This window comes from Oryctolagus cuniculus, chromosome 7 (assembly GCF_964237555.1).
Source record: "Oryctolagus cuniculus chromosome 7, mOryCun1.1, whole genome shotgun sequence".
Lineage (NCBI taxonomy): Eukaryota > Metazoa > Chordata > Mammalia > Lagomorpha > Leporidae > Oryctolagus > Oryctolagus cuniculus.
In genome coordinates this window covers 44,283,016-44,301,911 of record NC_091438.1, presented here as the reverse complement: position 1 = coordinate 44,301,911, position 18,896 = coordinate 44,283,016, and the positions used below count along the sequence as shown (strand labels likewise).

The 18,896-nt window shown below is 43.9% G+C and overlaps 1 protein-coding gene across 3 annotated transcripts in view; it reads right to left on the bottom strand.

Annotated features, from left to right (window-relative positions):
- Positions 1–18,896, bottom strand: part of NUP210L (nucleoporin 210 like) — a 125,805-nt gene that overhangs the window by 70,438 nt on the left and 36,471 nt on the right. For all 3 annotated transcript variants that reach the window (XM_070077685.1, XM_070077684.1, XM_002715340.5), the window contains 2 exons: positions 3,895–4,032; positions 3,301–3,456 (listed from right to left, as the gene is read on the bottom strand). In XM_070077685.1, the coding sequence (XP_069933786.1) occupies positions 3,301–3,456; positions 3,895–4,032 (294 nt within the window). The remainder of the gene's footprint in view (positions 1–3,300; positions 3,457–3,894; positions 4,033–18,896) is intronic.

Genomic DNA, 18,896 nt, shown 5'->3' with positions numbered 1-18,896 from the left:
GGAGCAAAGAGATTCATCCAGGTCTCCCACATGGTCCGCAAAAATTTTTGAAGTTCCATTATGTTATTTATATTATATATAAGAACTAATATCCTTAGATTCCATATCCACAGATTCAACCTTTGGTGAACTTAAAATATTTGGGGAAAATGCTGCATTTAGGCCCAGTGCTGTGGCATAGTGGATTAAGTAGCTTTCAACACCAGCATCCCATATTGGAGCATTGGTTCAATGCTGCTGTGCTTCCAGTTCAGCTTCCTGCTAATGCGTCTGGGAAAGTAGAAGAAAGCCCATGTACTAGAGCTCCTGACAACCACACGGGAGACCTGGGTGGAGTTGCTGGCTCCTGGCTTCGTCTAGGACCAGCTCTAGTGATCTCAGACATTTGGAGAGTGAACCAGCAGATGGATGATCTCTCATCTCTCTCTCTCTGTAACTGCCTTATAAATATATATATATATATATATTTTTTTTTTTTTTGACAGGCAGAGTGGACAGTGAGAGAGAGAGATAGAGAGAAAGGTCTTCCTTTGCCGTTGGTCACCCTCCAATGGCAGCCGCGGCCCACGCGCTACAGCCCGCACATCGCGCTAATCCGAAGCCAGGAGCCAGGTGCTTCTCCTGGTCTCCCATGGGGTGCAGGGCCCAAGCACTTGGGCCATCCTCCACTGCACTCCCTGGCCACAGCAGAGAGCTGGCCTGGAAGAGGGGCAACTGGGACAGAATCCAGCGCCCCAACCGGGACTAGAACCCAGTGTGTTGGTGCCGCTAGCGGAGGATTAGCCTATTGAGCCGCGGCGCTGACCCTTCCTTTAGCTTTTAAAAAAAGGCAGAGCCAGAGAGAGAGAATTTTTTTTTTTTAAATTTAAGGTAAACTTCATGTACTTCATATACACAGATTCAGGAACATAGTGATACTTCCCACCCTACCCTTCCTCCTGCCCACGTTCCTATCTTTCCTCCTCTCTTATTCCTTCTCTTAATTTTTACAATGATCTACTTTCAGTCCACTGTATACTCACAAGATTAACTCTATGCTAAGTAAAGAGTTCGACAAATAGTAAAGGGCCGGCACTGTGGTGCAGTAGGTTAATTCTCCACCTGGGGCGCCAGCATCCCACATGGGTGCCTGTTCTAGTCCCGGCTGCTCCTCTTCCCATCCAGCTCTCTGCTATGACCCAGAAAAGCAGTAGAAGATGGTCCAAGTCCTTGGGCCCCTGTACTCGCATGGGAGACCAGAAAGGGGCACCTGACTCCTGGCTTTGGATCAGTGGCTTCAGCCGTTGCGGCCATTTGGGGAGTGAACCAGTGGATGGAAGATCTTTCTCTCTGTCTCTCCCTCCCACTGTCTGTATCTCCACCTCTCAAATAAATAAATAATCTTAAAAAAAAAAAGAAATAAGAAAAAAAACACTGTTCCTCAACAGTAGAGAGAAGGCCTGTAAACTATCATCAAATCTCAGAATGTGAATTTCACTCTTATACATTACATTTTTGGTACTCTATTAGTTACCACAGATCAGGGAAAACATATAGTATTTGTTTTTTCAGGACTGGCTTATTTCACTAAGTATAATGGTTTCCAGTTGCATCTATTTTTTTGCAAAAGACAGTATTTCATTCTTTTCTATAGCTGAGTAGTATTCCATTATATAAATCACAATTTCTTTATCTAGTCATCAGTTGATGGACATCTGGGTTGATTCCATATCTTAGCTATTGTAAATAGAGCTGCAATAAGCAATGGGGTACAGATAACTCCTTCATATGCTGATTTTATTTTGTTTGAGTAAATTCCTAGGAGTGGGATTGCTGGGTCACATGGTATATCTATTTTTAGCTTTCTGAGGCATCTCTATACTGTCTTCCACAGTGGCTGTACCAGTTTACATTCCCACCAACAGTGGTTTTGGGTACTTCTTTCCCCAAATCCTCACCAGCGTTTATTGTTTGTTGATTTCTGTATGAGAGCCATTCTAACTGGGGTGAGGTGAAACCTCATCGTGATTTTGATTTGCATTTCCCTGATGACTAGTGATCCTGAGTAAAAAAAAAAAAAAAAAAAAAAAAAAAAGAGGGGCTGGCACTGTGCCATAATAGGTAAAGCCACAACCTATGTGGGTGCCAGTTGGAGTACTGGTTGCTCCACTTCCGGTCCAGTTCCCTGCTAATACACCTGGGAAGGCAGTAGAAGATGGCCCAAATCCTTGGGCTCCTGTACCATTGTGGGAGACCTGGAAGAAGTTCCTGGCTCCTGGCTTCAGATCGGCCCACTCTAGCTGTTTCGGCCATTTGGGGAATGAACCAGCAGATGAAAGACCTTTCTCTCTGCCTCTCCCTCATTCTGTAACTCTCTCTCTCAAATAATTAAATAAATAAAATATTTATTTTATTTATTTTTATTATTAAAAAACACAAACAGGGCTTTATAATAACAGGGCTTTTATAATAAAAACAGGGTTTTATAATAAAAACACCTAATATTAATTATTGAATATATACCAACACTGGGGTAAACATTATCTTATTAAATTCCGACAATAACCCTTTGAACTATACTAATATTATCTCCATTTTAGAGATGGAGAAACAAATATAGATACTAAGTAAGTGTCTATTAAACAAAACAGGATTTGGTCCAGGTTCAGAAATATTTAAGGAATACATACTTCCACCGTGAATTTGAGCAACATTTTATAAAAAAGATTTATTTATTTGAAAGGGAAAGATATGAAGGGAGAAAGAGAGAGAGAGGTCTTCCATCTGCTGGTTTTCTCCCAAATGGCAGAAACAGCTGGAGCTGGGCAGATCCAAAGCCAGGAGCCAGGAACCTCTTGCAGGTCTCCTATGGAGCTGGATAGGAAGTACAGCAGTCAATACTTAAACCAGTGCCTGTATGGGATGCTGACACTGTAGGCAGAGGCTTAACCTTCTATGCAGGCACACTGCCGGCCCCAGACAGACAGACCTTGCATTGGTTCACTCCCACAAATGGTTGCAACAGCTGGGGTAGCACGGGGCCAGAAATTCCATCCTGGTCTCCCACATGGGTGGCAAGGGCTGAAGCATTTAGATCATACTCCGCTGCTTTCCTAGGTGCATTAGCAGGGAGCTGGATCAGAAGTGGAGCAGCCTGGACTTAAAAGAGCTCTCAAATGGGATGCTGATGTCACAGGCAGCAGCTTAGCCTGCTATGCCACTATGCAGGCTCCTAGAAATATTTTCAACTGTACTGCTGTGCCTAAATTTAGATAGTGATGTCTCAGGTTTGATAAGAAGGTTCTTTGGAGAATTACTTACCTTAATCTCGCCATATCGGAAGGGATTTTGTACATCTCGGGCCAAAACAGTACTGTTCCCCTTGACCTGACCTGCAGTCACCACTCCTTTTGTGGTTACCATGACCACTGTTTCATTAGAGGAGGTCCAGGTAAAGTTGCCACTACCACCCTCAACCTGTGAAAAAGCACAGCCTTGTATTTAATTACCATAGGAGGATAAATGAAAATGTAAAAACTGGTGAAACAGTGTTTAGGGACAATAAAACTATAGAATAAACTATTTCTGTATATGTTAAGAAACTCTAACACTATAGAAAAGTAACTAAATGGGCAAGAAAAATACAAAAGGAAGATTGAGTAGTGATGGCGTCACAAAAGGTCAAAAAAGCTCACAAGGGAACTTGACAAAGCAAGAAAACTCACAAGGAAAGAGTCTGTGGAAGACAGACAGAAAGCACACCAAGCTTCGCTTCAGATGATAACATTCAAAGGCATGATACAGTCGTCACCAAAAACTGATTTATAGTATTAGGAATGGGGACAGTAAAATGTAACATTAACCAAATGTTAATCCTTACCTCTTTGGGAATTCTTACATTACAGGACACCATACCTGCACTTTATAACGATACAACATTCCCATAGCATGATGAGGGAATGCCAGGAAGCTGGGTGTCAGCTTGATGGGGAAGTAAATCTTTACTTCTTGTTGGTGTTTGATTAGAAATTTTACAGGCTTAATATCTTTAGTCTATAAAGAACAGGAAAAAATGAACAAAGTAGATTTTGTAAGAATTGTTCTTAAATACATATTCATATACTCAGTGGTGTAATTACTCAAGCAGTTTCGATGAACAAAATAATTTACTCTTCAGTGAAGAAGCACAGCTACTATGTCTGATAATAAAGGAAATTTGCGAATTATCACAGTTAAAAGGTTCCTGAAATTAAAGTTTTATCAACACAGGAAATTGTAGTTTTGGAGAGAAAGGACCTTAGATATCCTTCATGGGGCCAGCACTGTGGCATAGCGGGTTAAGCCATGCCTGCATCCCTGGCATTCCATATGGACACCGATTTGAGTCTCAACCGCTTTACTTCTGATCCAACTCCCAGTTAATGCACCCAGGAAAGCAGCGGTGAATTCCTGCACCCTCGTGGAAGACCATGAAGAGGCTCCCTGGCTGTTGCCTGGCCCAGGCCCACCGTTGTACCATTTGGGGAGTGAACCAGCAGATGGAAGACCTCTCTGTGTCTCTCCCTCTTTCTCTCGCTTTGTTCTCTCTTTCTGTCACTCTGCCTTTCAAATAAATGAAATAAATCTTTAAAAAAATATATCCTGAAGTCAGTGCAGTGGCAGAGTGAGTAGAGGCGCCGCCTTCAGCCGGCATCCCATATAGGCACCAGTTGGAGTCCCAGCTGCTCCACTTCCAATCCAGCTCTCTGCTATGGCCTGGGAAAGCAGAAGATGGCCCAAGTCCTTGGCCCCTGCACCCATGTGGGAGACCCGAAAGAAGCTCTTGGCTCCTGGCTTCAGATTGGCACAGCTCTGGCTGTTGCAGCCCTTTGGGGAGTGAACTAGCAGATAGAAGACCTCTGCCTCTGCCTCTCCGTAACTCTGTCTTTCAAATAAATACATAAAATCTTTTTAAAAAGATATCCTTCAGTAAAATTAATAAACTATAAAGGGAAAGGAATATTACAACCCACTCAGGAGAAAATAAAGAGCACCCATAAAGGTGTTGAGGTAAAATTTAAATCCTCAGAGTTATATTGACATTTTCTCTTTGAAGGCAAAATTTAAACTATGTCTATAATCTATCTTTTGAGAATCCCTGAAATATTTATCAACAGTCACATATCTGTAATGATGGCCATGACTTTCTCCTCATTATCTTTCTCTCTCTCTCTTTAAAAAAGATTATTTATTTATTTGAAAGGCAGAGTTACAGAGAGAGGGAAAGAAACAGAGAGATATCTTCCATCTACTGGTTCACTCCCCAGATGACTACAACAGCCAAGACTCAGCCAGGCTGAAGCCAGGAGACAGGAGCTTCATCTGGCTTTCTGGCTGGCAGGAGCCCAAGCACCTGGGTCACCTTCCACTTCTTTCCCAGGCACATTAGCAGGGAGCTGGATTCTATGGAGAGCAGCTGGGTCTCGACCTGGTGCCCTTATGGGATGCTGGAAGCTTAACCTGCTGTGCCACCATGCTGGCCCCCTCTCTTCATTCTCTTAAGGTAGCTGAATTATAAACTGAAAACAAGTCTTTTGGTTGAAAAGAAAATTTTAGTCCACTGAAATTGATTTTATAACTAAATTTTTTTAAAAAATTTCTTCCAGAGAGAGCGAGTGCTCCTAGACAGTAGTTCATTTTCCAGATGAACACAAGGTTAACAGCCAGGAACTCAATCCAGGTGTCCCATGTGATGACAGGGACCCACTTACTTGAGCCATCACTTGCTGCCTCTCAGGGTTCACATTAACAAGAAGCTGGAACAAGGAGCTGTAGCTGAGAGTCAAACAGGCCCCTCAACATGGGATGTGCATATTGTAACTGGTGTCTTAACAGATGGGCCATACACCCACCCCTTATTTTGGATTTTTAAACTTTTGAATTGTAAGATAATACATTTGTGTTGACAAAAAAACAAAGAAAGAAAAAGAAAAAAAGATTAATAAAAAGAAAAAAAAGGCACATATTTGAAAAGCAGAATGACAAATGGCCACAACAGCCAGGGCTGATCCAGGCTTAAGCCAGGAGCCTGAGACTCCCTCCAGGTCTCCCACGAGGGTGGCAGGGACCCTAGTACTTGGGCCATCTGCTGCTTCTTTCCCAGGTGTGTTAGCAGGGAGCTGAATCAGAAGCAAAACAGCCAGGACTCTGACATATGATGCTGGCCTTGCAGGTGGGGGCTTAACCTGTTGCACCACAATGCTAACACTCTTAATGGTTTTTAGGTCACTACTGAGGGACAGACACCAAGAAGAAATCTATTGGGAGCAGGCATCATATTCTAGGTCTTGACTGAACTCTTTTTAAAAAAATATTTATTTATTATTTATTTGAAAGGCAGAGTTACAGAGACGCAAAGGCAGAGAGAGAGAGAGAGAGAGAGAGAGAGAGAGAGAGGGAGGGAGAGGGAGAGGGAGAGGGGTCTTCCAACCACTTGTTCACTCCCCAAATGGCTGCAATGGCCGAAGCCAGGAGCCAGGAACTTCTTCCGGGTCTCCTATGTGAGTACAGGGGCCCAAGGACTTGGGCCATCTTCTACTGCTTTCCCAGGCCAAAGCAGAGAGCTGGATGGGAAGTGAAGCAGCCAGGACTTGAACCGGCGCCCATATGAGATGCCGGCCCTGCAGGCAGAGGCTTTACCCACTAAGCCACAGCCCCGGCCCCTTGACTGAACTCTTACAATTCAAGAATAAAGTAACAGAATATAATGAGGAGCTGGTACTGTGGCGTATTGTGTAAAGCCGCCGCCTGCAGTGCTGGCATCCCATATGGCACCAGTTCAAGTCCTGGCTGCTCCACTTCCCATCCAGCTCTTTGCTATGGCCTGGGAAAGCAGTAGAAGATGGCCCAAGTCCTTGGGCCCCCGCACTTGTATGAGAGAACTGGAAGAGGCTTCTGGCTCCTGGCTTCAGATTGGCACAGTTTCAGTGGTTGCAGCCAAATGGGGAGTGAACCAGCAGATGGAAGATCTCTCTCTCTCTCTCTCTCTGCCTCTCCTTCTTTCTGTGTGTAATTCTGACTTTCAAATAAATAAATAAATCTTTAAAAAAATAATATAATGAGTTGATTCTAAGAAGACATTTTACACTGTAGAGAAAAAAAGGGAGAAGATAGTATATAAAAGGTAGAGGATAACATTATTTTTAAGTTTTTTTTTTTTTAAAGATGTATTTGTTTGAAAGACATAGGGACAGAGGGAAACAGAAAGTGATCTTCTACCTGCTGGTTCACTTCCCAAAACACTGGGCTAGGACAAACCCAGGAGCCAGGAATTCCATCTGGTAACCCACATGGGCCATATCCCACTGCTTTCTCAGGTGCATTAGCATGGAGCTGGATCAGAAGTGGAACAGTAGGGACTCCAACTGGTGCTCTGATATGGGATGCCAATGACATAGGCAGTGGCTTAACACACTGTGCCACAATGCCAGTCCCACATTAATTCATTCATTCATTTGAAATGAAGAGTGACAGAGAGAGGGAGAGACAGAGACAGAGACAGAGATATCTTATATCTGCTGGTTCACTCCCCAACTGGCCACAACAGCCAGGTTTGGGGCAGGCAGAAGCCAAGAGCCAGGTATTCTATCTGGGTCTCCCATGTGGGTGGCAGGAGCTCAAGCACTTGAATCCTCATCTACTACCTTCCAGGATGCATCAGCAGGAAGTAGAATCAGAATCAGAGTTGCTGAGACACAAACCAGCACTGGCATATGGGATGCAGGTGTCCCAAGTTGTGGCTCAATTTGCTGTGCCACAATGCCCACCCCTATTGTTGATTTTAATTGCATTGTGATTTCAGAATAAGGGTAATCATAGAAGCTTTTCGGATCTCTTAAATGGATACTGAGCTGGAAATTTAAAGCTCTGATCTAATAATTTTCTTTCCCCATATGATGCAGCACAAGCCTATTATAGAAGTAACAATCAGTATCATCCCTTCACTAAAATGTGTTGTCAGCAAACACTTGGCTACCCAAGGCCTTGCCTTCTATATGTGACTGCATTTTCTTTCATTATTTTTTGAAAGATTTATTTATTTATTTGAAAATCAAAAGTTACACAGAGAGAGGAGAGGCAGAGAAAGAGAGAGAGAGAGAGAGAGAGAGAGAGAGAGAGAGAGAGAGAGGTCTTCCATCCTCTGGTTCACTCCCAAATTGGCCACAATGGCCAGAGCTGTGCTGATCTGAAGCCAGGAATCAGGAGCTTCTTCTGGCTCCCATATGGATGCAGGGGTCCAAGGACTTGGGCCATCTTCTACTGCTTTCCCAGGCCATAGCAGAGAGTTGGATCAGAACTGGAGCAGCCAGGACTCAAATTGGTGCCCATATGGGATGCCAGCACTGCAAGGTGGTGACTTTACCTGCTACACCACAGCACCGGCCTCTTCTTATTCTTTCTTTCTTTTTTTTAATTTATTTGACAGGTAGAGTTACAGACAGTGTGAGAGAGAGAGAGACAGAGAAAAAGGTCTTCCTTCTGTTGATTCACTCCCCAAATGGCCACTACGGCCAGCATTGTGTCAATCCAAAGCCAGGAGCCAGGTTCTTCTCCCTGGTCTCCCATGTGGGTGCAGGGACCCAAGTACTCAGGCCATCCTCCACTGCCCTCCCGGGCCACAGCAGAGAGCTGGACTGGAAGAAGAGCAACCGGGACTAGAACCCAGCACCTATATGGGATGCTGGCACTGCAGGTGGAAGATTAACCAAATGAGCCACGGCGCCGGCCCCTCTTTTTTTTTTTTTTTTTAAACATTTATTTATTTATTTGAAAGAAGAGTTAGAGTGAGAGAGAGAGAGAGAGAGAGAGAGAGAGAGAGAGAGATCCTCCATCCACTGGCTCAATCCAAAGAGGGCTGCAAGGGCCAGAGCTGCGCTGATCCAAAGCCAAGAGTAAGGAGCTTCTTCCAGGTCTCCCATGCAGGTGCAGGGGCCCAAGCACTTGAACCATCTTCCACTGCTTTCCCAGGCCATCAGCAGAGAGCTAGGTCAGAAGAGGAGCAGCTGGGACTCCAACCAACACACATATGGGATGCCAGTGCCACAGGCAGAGGCTTAGCCTACTATGCCACAGCACCAGCCCCTGTGACAGCATTTTCTTCAAGTGATAATTTAAATAGCTGTGTTGCTGTTGCACGCTGTGGAATGCCAGTACTTACTTTATCAATGGAAACAGGACCATTAGTATGTTTAGTCTAATAATATATATTAGAGTCCCAAGAATCGACAGAGAACCTATTAATAATAATTAGCCTACAAGATGGCTCCCAATGATCTCTGACCCCTAATATTCATATCCTTGTGTAGGTCCCTCTACATTTTATCAAGATTGCTCTGGGGAGAGTGCTGTGGGTTAAGCTGCAGCCTGTGATGCTGAAATTCCATATGGGACTCAGTTCAAGCTCCTGCTGCTCCCTGCTAATGCACCTGGGAAAACAGCAGATCCCTAGATGGAGTTCCAGGCTGCTGGCTTCAACCTGCACCAGCCCTGGCCATTGTGGCCATTTGGGGAGTGAACCAGTGAATGGAAGAGCTCTCTCTCTCTCTCTCTCTCTCTCCCTCCCTCCCTCCCTCCCTCCCTATCTATAACTCAGCCTTTCAAATAAATAGATAAATCTTTTAAAAATTATTTTCTTAAAAAAAGTTTAGTTTAAGGGCAGGTCTTGTGGTGCAATGGATTAAGCCAATGCTTGTGATACCAACATCCCTCATTGGAGTGCTACTTCAAGTCCTGACTATTACAATTCTGGTCTAGCTTCTTGCTGATGTGCGTGGGGAGGCAGTTGAAGATGACCCAAATACCTGGGACTCTGTCAGTCGTGTGGAGTTCCTGGCTCCTGGCCTCAGTCTGATCCAGACCTGGTTGTTGCAACTGTCTGGAGAGTGAACCAGCAGACAAAAGATTTCTCTGTATATCTCTCTCCTTCTCTCTGTTGCTCTAACTTTCAAATAATCTTAAAAAAAAAAAAAAAAAAAGTTTGGCTGGCGCTGCGGCTCACTAGGCCAATCCTCCGCCTGCAGCGCCAGCACCCTGGGTTCTAGTCCCAGTTGGGGCGCCGGTTCTGTTGCGGTTGCTCCTCTTCAGTCCAGCTCTCTGCTGTGGCCCAGGAGGGCAGTAGAGGATGGCCCAAGTGCTTGGGCCCCACACCCACATGGGAGACCAGGAGAAGCACCTGGCTCCTGGCTTTGGATCAGTGCAGCGCCGGCCATAGTAGCCATTTGGCAAGTGAACGAACAGAAGGAAGACCTTTCTCTCTGTCTCCCTCTCTCTCACTGTCTATCACTCTCTCTCTCACTAACTCTGCCTGTCTGCTGTAAAAAAAAAAAAAAAGCCGGCGCCGCGGCTCATTAGGCTAATCCTCCGCCTTGCGGCGCCAGCACACCAGGTTCTAGTCCCAGTCGGGGCGCCGGATTCTGTCCCGGTTGCCCCTCTTCCAGGCCAGCTCTCTGCTGTAGCCCGGGAGTGCAGTGGAAGATGGCCCAAGTGCTTGGGCCCTGCACCCCATGGGAGACCAGGAGAAGCACCTGGCTCCTGCCTTCGGATCAGCGCCATGTGCCGGCCTCAGCGCACCGGCTGCGGCGGCCATTGGAGGGTGAACCAACAACAAAGGAAGACCTTTCTCTGTCTCTCTCTCTCACTGTCCACTCTGCCTGTCAAAAAAAAAAAAAAAAGATTGATCTAAATGACCAATAGAATATGGCATAAGTGCTTATATTAGAAAAGAAGAAAGATATAAAGCCAATTATCTTCAAAAGATTCTTCTACGATAAGAAACTTTAAAATAGAAAAACATATTAAATCCAAATTAAGTAGAATAAAAGTATAAATCAATGAAACAGAAAAAAATGAAACTAACAGCTTGTTCTTTGAAAAGAACAATAATATTGATAGATTCCTAGCTAGATTCATAAAGTAAACGAGAGACAGAAATTACCAATATTAGAATGAATGAGGAGACATCTCTACAGAGTCTGCAGACATCAAAAGATTAATAATGTAATATGACATCCAGCATCATATTGAATAGGGAAAAGTTGGAAGCATTCCCATTGAGATCTGGTACCAGACAAGGATGCCCACTCTCACCACTGCTATTCAAGACAGTCCTGGAAATTTCAGCCAGAGCCATTAGGCAAGAAAAAGAAATCAAAGGGATACAAGTTGGGAAGGAGGAAGTCAAACTATCCTATTTGCAGATGATATGATTCTATATATAAGGGATCCAAGACTCCTCTAAGATAACTTTTTTGTTTACTGACTTCGTTTCCCTTGGGTAAATTCCCAGGAGTAGGATGGCTGCGTCATATGGTAGATCTATATTCAGATTTTGGAAATATCTCCATACTGTCTTCCATAGAGACTTTACCAGTTTACATTCTCACCAAAAGTGGATTAGGGTACCTTTTTCCCCACATCTAAGAGACTACTGGAACTCATAGAAGAGTTTGGTAAAGCAGTAGGATATAAAGTCAATACACAAAAATCAACAGCTTTTGTATACACAGATAATGCCAAGGCTGAGATTGAGTTTCTAAAATCAATCCCATTCACCATAGCTACAAAAAAAAATCAAATATCTTGGAATAAAGTTAACCAAGGATGTCAAAGATCTCTACTATGAGAATCATAAAACATTAAAGAAAGAAATAGAAAAAGATACAAAAAAATGGAAGAATCTTCCATGTTCTTGGATTGGAAGAATCAATATCATCAAAATGTTCATTCTTCTGCAAGCAATTTAGAGATTTAATGTGATGTCAATCAAAATACCAAAGACATTCTTCTCAGATCTAGAAAAAATGATGCTGAAATTCATATGGAGGCACAGGAGTCCTCGAATAGCTAAAGCAATCTTATACAATAAAAAAAAAAAAAGTTTGAGGCATCATAATACCAGATTTCAAGACATACTATAAGGGGCTGGCTAATGCCCTGGCCAGAAGCGCTGGCATCCCACATGGGTGCTGGTTTGAGACCCAGCTGCTCCACTTCCTATCCAGCTCTCTGCTATGGCCTGGGAAAGCAGTAGAAGATGACCCAAGTCCTTGGGCCCCTGTACCCGTGTACTCTGGCTCCTGGCTTTGGATTGGCAGTTCCAGCCGTTGTGGCCAACTGGGGAGTGAACCAGTGGATGGAAGACTCTCTCTCTCTCTCTCCCTCTCTCTCTCTGCCTTTCTTCTCTCTGTGTAACTCTTACAAATAAATAAAAAAAAAAGACAATCTACAAGGCAATTATAATCAAAACATCCTGGCACTGGTAAAAAAAAAAAAAAAGCAAAAAACAAAACAAAACAGATAGATAGACCAATGGAACAGAATAGAAATGCCAGAAATCAATCCAAGTATCCACAACCAACTTATATTTGACCAAGGAGCTAAAACCAATCCCTGGAACAAGGACAGTCTCTTCAACAAATGGTGCTGGGAAAACTGGGTTTCCACATGCAGAAGTATGAAGCAAGACCCCTATCTTACACCTTACATAAAAATCCATTCAACATGGATTAAAGATCTAAATCTATGACCTGAAACCATCAAATTATTAGAGAACATTGGGGAAATCCTGAAAGACATTGGCATAGGCAAAGAGTTCTTGGAAAAGACCCCAGAGGTACAGTCAATCTAAACCAAAATTAACCAAAATGATTACACTAAATTGAGAAGTTTCTGTACTTCAAAAGAAACACTCAGGAAAGTGAAGTGGCAACTGATAGAATGGAAGAAATTATCTGCAGACTAGGCAACCGATAAAGGATTAATAACCAGAATATACAGAGATCAAGAAACTCTGCAACAATGAAACAAACAACCCAGTTAAGAGATGGGCCAAGGACTTAAACAAACATTTTTTGTTTTTTTCTTTTTTTTATTATTTTTTTAAGACAGAGTTACAGAGAGAGGTAGAGACAGAGAGAGGTCTTCCATCCACTGGTTCACTCCCCAGACGGCTGCAACGGCAGGAGCTGCACCGATCTGAAGCCAGCAGCCAAGAGCTTCTTCCAAGTCTCCCACATGGGTGCAGGGGCCCAAGGACTTGGGCCATCTTCTACTGCTTTCCCAGGCCATACCCGAGAGCTGGATTGGAAGAGGAGCAGCTGGGACTACAACCAGCACTCATATGGGATGCCGGCGCTTCGGGCCAGGGCGTTAACCCGCTGCACCACAGCGCCGGCCCAAACAAACTTTTTTTTTTTTTTTTTTTTTTTTTTGACAGGCAGAGTGGACAGTGAGAGAGAGAGAGACAGAGAGAAAGGTCTTCTTTTTGCCGTTGGTTCACCCTCCAATGGCCGCCACGGCCGGTGCACGGTAGCCGGCGCACCGCGCCTATCCAATGGCAGGAGCCAGGTGCTTCTCCTGGTCTCCCATGGGGTGCAGGGCCCAAGCACTTGGGCCATCCTCCACTGCACTCCCAGGCCACAGCAGAGAGCTGGCCTGGAAGAGGGACAACTGGGACAGAATCCGGCGCCCCGACCGGGACTAGAACCCGGTGTGCTGGCGCTGCAGGCAGAGGATTAGCCTATTGAGCCGCGGCGCCGGCCCCAAACAAACATTTTTCAAAAGAGGAAATCCAAATGGCCAAAAGACACATGAAAAAATGTTTAGGATTACTAGCTGTCAGGGAAATGCAAATCAAAACCACAGTGAGGTTTCAGTTAGAAACCAGTTAGAATAGCTTTGATACAGAAATCAACAAACAACAAATGCTGGCAAAGATGTGGGGAAAAGGTACCCTAATCCACTTTTGGTGAGAATGTAAACGGTAAAGTCTCTATGGAAGACAGTATGGAGATATTTCCAAAATCTGAATATAGACCTACCATATGACGCAGCCATCCTACTCCTGGGAATTTACCCAAGGGAAACGAAGTCAGTAAACAAAAACATTATCTTCATCTCCACTTTTATTGCAGCTCAACTCACAATAGCTAAGACACATAATCAACCTAAATGCCCATCAACCAAAGACTGGATAGAGAAATTATGGGATATGTACAGTATGGAATATTACACAGTGGTAAAAAAAATGAAATCTGGTCATTTGCAACAAGATGGTGGAATCTGGAACACATACTGAGTGAAATAGCCAGTCCCAAAGGGACAATACCATACGTTTTCCCTGACCCGTGAGAACCAACAGAGCACCTAAAACAAAATCTATAGAAATGAAATTGACACTTCGAGAAAGCATTTGATAAGATTCAACATCAATTCATTATAAAAAACCTCAACAGGGTGGGCGCTGTGGTGTAGCGGGTAGAGGCACCGCCTGCAGTGCCAGCATCCCATGTGGGCGTGTGTTCAAGTCCCCGCTGCTACACTTCCTGTCTGGCTCTCTGCTATGGCCTGGGAAAGCAGTAGAAGATGGCCCAAGTCCTTGGGTCCCTGCACCTGTGTGAAGACCCAGAAGAAGCTCCTGGCTCCTGGCTTTGGATCAGCACAGCTCTGGCCCTTGTGGCCCTCTGGGGATTGATCCAGCAGATGGAGGACCCCCCCCCCCCCTTTTCTCTCTCTCTCTCTCTCTCTGCCTCTCCTTCTTTCTGTGTGTAACTCTGACTTTCAAGTAAATAAATAAATATTTAAAAAAAAAAACCCTCAACAAATTAGGTACAAAGGGAACATTCCTCAAAATCTTAAAGACTAATATGGCAAACCAATATCATACTGAATGGGGAAAGGCTGAAAGCATTTCCCCTCAAATCTGGAACAAGACCAGGATGTCCTCTTTTACCCCTCTCATTCAATACAGTTTGGAAAGTATTAGAAGGGAAACTAGGAAAGAGAAAGAAAGAGCAGCAGAATTGGAAAAGAGGAAATCAAAGTATCCATGCTTGCAAAAGACATGATTTTGTACAACTCCACCAAAAAGCTGTTACAACTTACAAGCCAATTCAGCAGAACTGTAGGATACAAAATCAACATACAGAAAAAAATAGCATTTTTATACACCAATAGTGATCTTGCTGAAGGAGAAATCAAGGCAGAAATCCCATTTAGAACAGCTACAAAAAAACTAAATATTTAGAAATAAATTTAACCAAAGAAGTGAAAGATCTCTACAATGAAAATTTATAAAACACTATGGAAGAAATCATCAATGATACACACAAAAATGTGGAAAGATATTCCCCGCCCATAGATTGGAAGAATTAATATTGTGAAAATTTCCATACTGCCTAAAGCAATCTAGAGACTCAATGCAATCCCTATCAAAATACCAATGATAGGGGCCAGCATTGTGGCACAGTGGGTTGAGGCATCCCTTGCAATGCTGGCATCCCATATAAGAGTGCTAGTTCAAGTCCCAGCTGCTCCATTTCTGATCCAGCTTCCTGATATTGCTACAGAAAAAAGCAGTGGAAGATGATTCAAGTACCACTCATGTGAGAGGCCATGATGGAATTTTTGGGTCCTGGCTATGTCCTGGCCCAGGTCTGGCTAGTGGGGCGATTTGGGAAGCAAAACAGCAGATGGAAGATCTCTCTCTCTCTCTCTCTCTCTCTCTCTTGCTCTCTTGCTCTGCCTTTCAAATAAGCAAATGGTGTCAGGATGGTTGAGCAGTCTAAGGTACCAGACTCAAATAAGCAAATAAATAACTAAATCTTTAAACAAACCAACAAACAAAAATACCAATGACATTCTTTGCAGAATTATTAAAACAATCCCAAAATTTATAGTGGAACCACAAAAGACCCAGAACAGCCAAAGTGATCTTGAGCAAATAAATAAATAAAGGTGGAGATGACAATATCTGATCTCAAAGCATACTACAAAGCTATAGTAATAAAACAATATATTGGCATTAAAAACTGACATACAGATTAATGGAACAGAATAGAGGGCCCAGAAATTAATACACATATGTACAGTCAACTGATTTTTAACAAAAATGTCAAGAACACTCATTACAGAAAGCATATTATTTTTAATAAATGGTTCTGGCAAAATTGGACATACATATGTAGAAGAAGGAAATGAGATCCCTACCTCTCACCATATACAAAAATCAACTCCAGGGGCTGGCACTGTGGCATAGCAGATTAAGCTGCTACTCGTGACACCAGCATTTCATATGGGCACCTGTTCAAGTCCCAGCTGCTCCACTTCCCATCCAGCTCCCTGCTAATGTGCCTGGGAAAGCAGCAAAAATGACCCAAGTGATTGGACCCCTGCACCCACATGGAAGACCTGGACAGATGAAGATCCTGGATCTTCTCTTTAACCTGGCCTCGTCCTGGCCATTGCGGCCATTTAGAGAGCAAACAAGTAGATGGAAGATCTCTCTCTCTCTAACTCTGCCTTTCAAATAAATACATCCTTTTTTTTTTTAAAAAAAAAAGGCAACTCCAGGTGGATCAAAGATCTACATGTAAGAACTGAAACTATGAACTCAATAGAAAAAAACTTACAGGTGGGGCAGCTTTGCGGTACAGCAGGTTAAGCTGGTGTATTCCATATGAGTGCTGTTTTGAGCCCTGCTAAGCAGTTAGGAAAGCAGTGAAAGATGGCCAAAGTCCCTGGGCCCCTGCACCAAATGGGAGACAGGGATGAATTCTAAGCTCCTGGCTTCAGTCTGGCTGAGCCCCAGCCTCAGCCATTGCAGCCATTTGGGGAATGAACCAGCAGATAGAAGATTTCTCTCTCTTCTTCTCTTTTTGTAACCCTGCCTTTCATATAATATTTTTTAATTTCTAAAAATGAGAAAATATAGAGGAATTAATTTAAAACATTGGTATAGGCAATGATTTCTTGGATAAGACCCCAAGAGTGCAGGCAACAAAAGCTAAACTGGGAAAATGGGATTATATCAACTTTAGAAGCTTCTGCATAGCAAAGGAAACAATCAATAAAGTGAAGAGACATCCAACAAAATGAGAGAAATATTTGCAAGCTACTTATACGACAAAGGAATAATACAGAATATACCAGCAATTCAAAAAACTCAACATCAACAGAAAACCAATCCAGTTAAGAAATGGGCAAAGGGGCCGGCACCATGGCTCACTTAGTTAATCCTCCGCCTGTGGTGCCAGCATCCTATATGGGCACCATTTCTAGTCCTGGTTGCTCCTCTTCCAGTCCAGCTCTCTGTTGTGGCCCAGAAAGGCAGTGGAGGATGGCCCAAGTGCTTGGGCTCCTGAAACCGAATGGGAGACCAAGAAGAAGAACCTGGCTTCTGGCTTCGGATTGGCGCAGCGCTGGCCGTAGCGGCCATTTGGGGAGTGAACCAATGGAAGGAAGACCCTTCTCTCTGTCTCTCTTACTGTCTATAACTCTACCTGTCAAAGAAAGAAAGAAAGAAAGAAAGAAAGAAAGAAAGAAAGAAAGAAAGAAAGAAAGAAAGAAAGAAAGAAAGAAAGAAAGAAAGAAAGAGAAATGGGCAAAGAATCTGAACAAAGAGTTCTCTAAAGGTCACTGGTTCTAGTCCTGGCTGCTCTACTTCCTATCCAGCTCTCTGCTATGGCCTGGGAAAGCAGTAGAAGATGGCCCATGCCCTTGGGCCCCTGTATCCATGTGGGAGACCCAGAGGAAGCTCCTGGCTCCTGGCTTCAGATCGGCACAGCTCCAGCTGTTGCGGCCAATTGGGGAGTGAACAGCGGATGGAAGACCTCTCTCGCTCTCTCTGCCTCTCCTTCTCTCTCTGTGTAACTGTGTAACTCTTTTTTTTTTTTTTTTTTTTTTTGACAGGCAGAGTGGACAGCGAGAGAGAGAGAGAGACAGAGAGAAAGGTCTTCCTTTTGCCGTTGGTTCACCCTCCAATGGCCGCCGCAGCGCACCGCGCCTATCCAAAGGCAGGAGCCAGGTGCTTCTCCTGGTCTCCCATGGGGTGCAGGGCTCAAGTACTTGGGCCATCCTCCACTGCACTCCCAGGCTACAGCAGAGAGCTGGCCTGGAAGAGGGGCAACTGGGACAGAATCCGGCGCCCCGACCGGGACTAGAACCTGGTGTGCCGGCGCTGCAAGGCGGAGGATTAGCCTACTGAGCCACGGCGCCGGCCATCTGTGTAACTCTTTTAAGTAAAATAAATAAATCTTTAACAAAAAAGAGTTCTCTAAAGAAGAAATACATGAAAAAATGCTCAGTATCACTAGCCATTAGGGAAGTGCAAATCAAAACTTCAAGGAGATGATCACCTCACTCCTGTTAGAATGGTTATTATCAAAAAGACAGAAAGGAACAAATGCTGGTGAGGACAGAGAATGGGGAATTCTTTTTTTTGCTTTAGTTTTGAAGATTTATAATTTTTATTGACAAAGTTTAAAGGGAAATTATTTTTTGAAAGATTTTATATTTGAGAAGTAGAATTACAGACAGACAGAGGGAGAGACAGAGAGAAAGATCTTCCATGCACTGGTTCACTTCCACAATGGCTGGAGCTGAGCTGATCTGAAGCCAGAGCCAGGAGCTTTTTCTGGGTCTCTTATGCAGGTGCAGTGGCCCTCTTTTACTGCTTTCCCAGGCCATAAGCAGAGAGCTGGATCAAAAGTGGAGCAGCTGGGACTCAAACTGGAGCTCATATGTGATGCCAACGCCACAGGCAGAGGCTTAGCATCTTATGCCACAGCACCAGCCCCTCTTTTTTTTTTTTTAAAGATTAGTTTATTTATTTATTTGAAAGGCAGAGTTACAGAGAGAGAGGGATAGAGAGGGAGATCTTCCATTCACTGGTTCATTCCCTAGATGGCCACAAAAGCCAGGGCTGGGCCAGGCTGAAGCCAGGAGCCAGAAGCTTCATCCAGGTCTCCCATTTGGGTGACAGAGGCCCAAACATTTGAACCGTCTTCATCTGTTTCTCCCAGGCCATCAGCAGGGAGCTGGATTGCAAGTGGAGCAGCAGGGACACAAACCGGACCCAATATGCGATGCTGGCACTGCAGGTA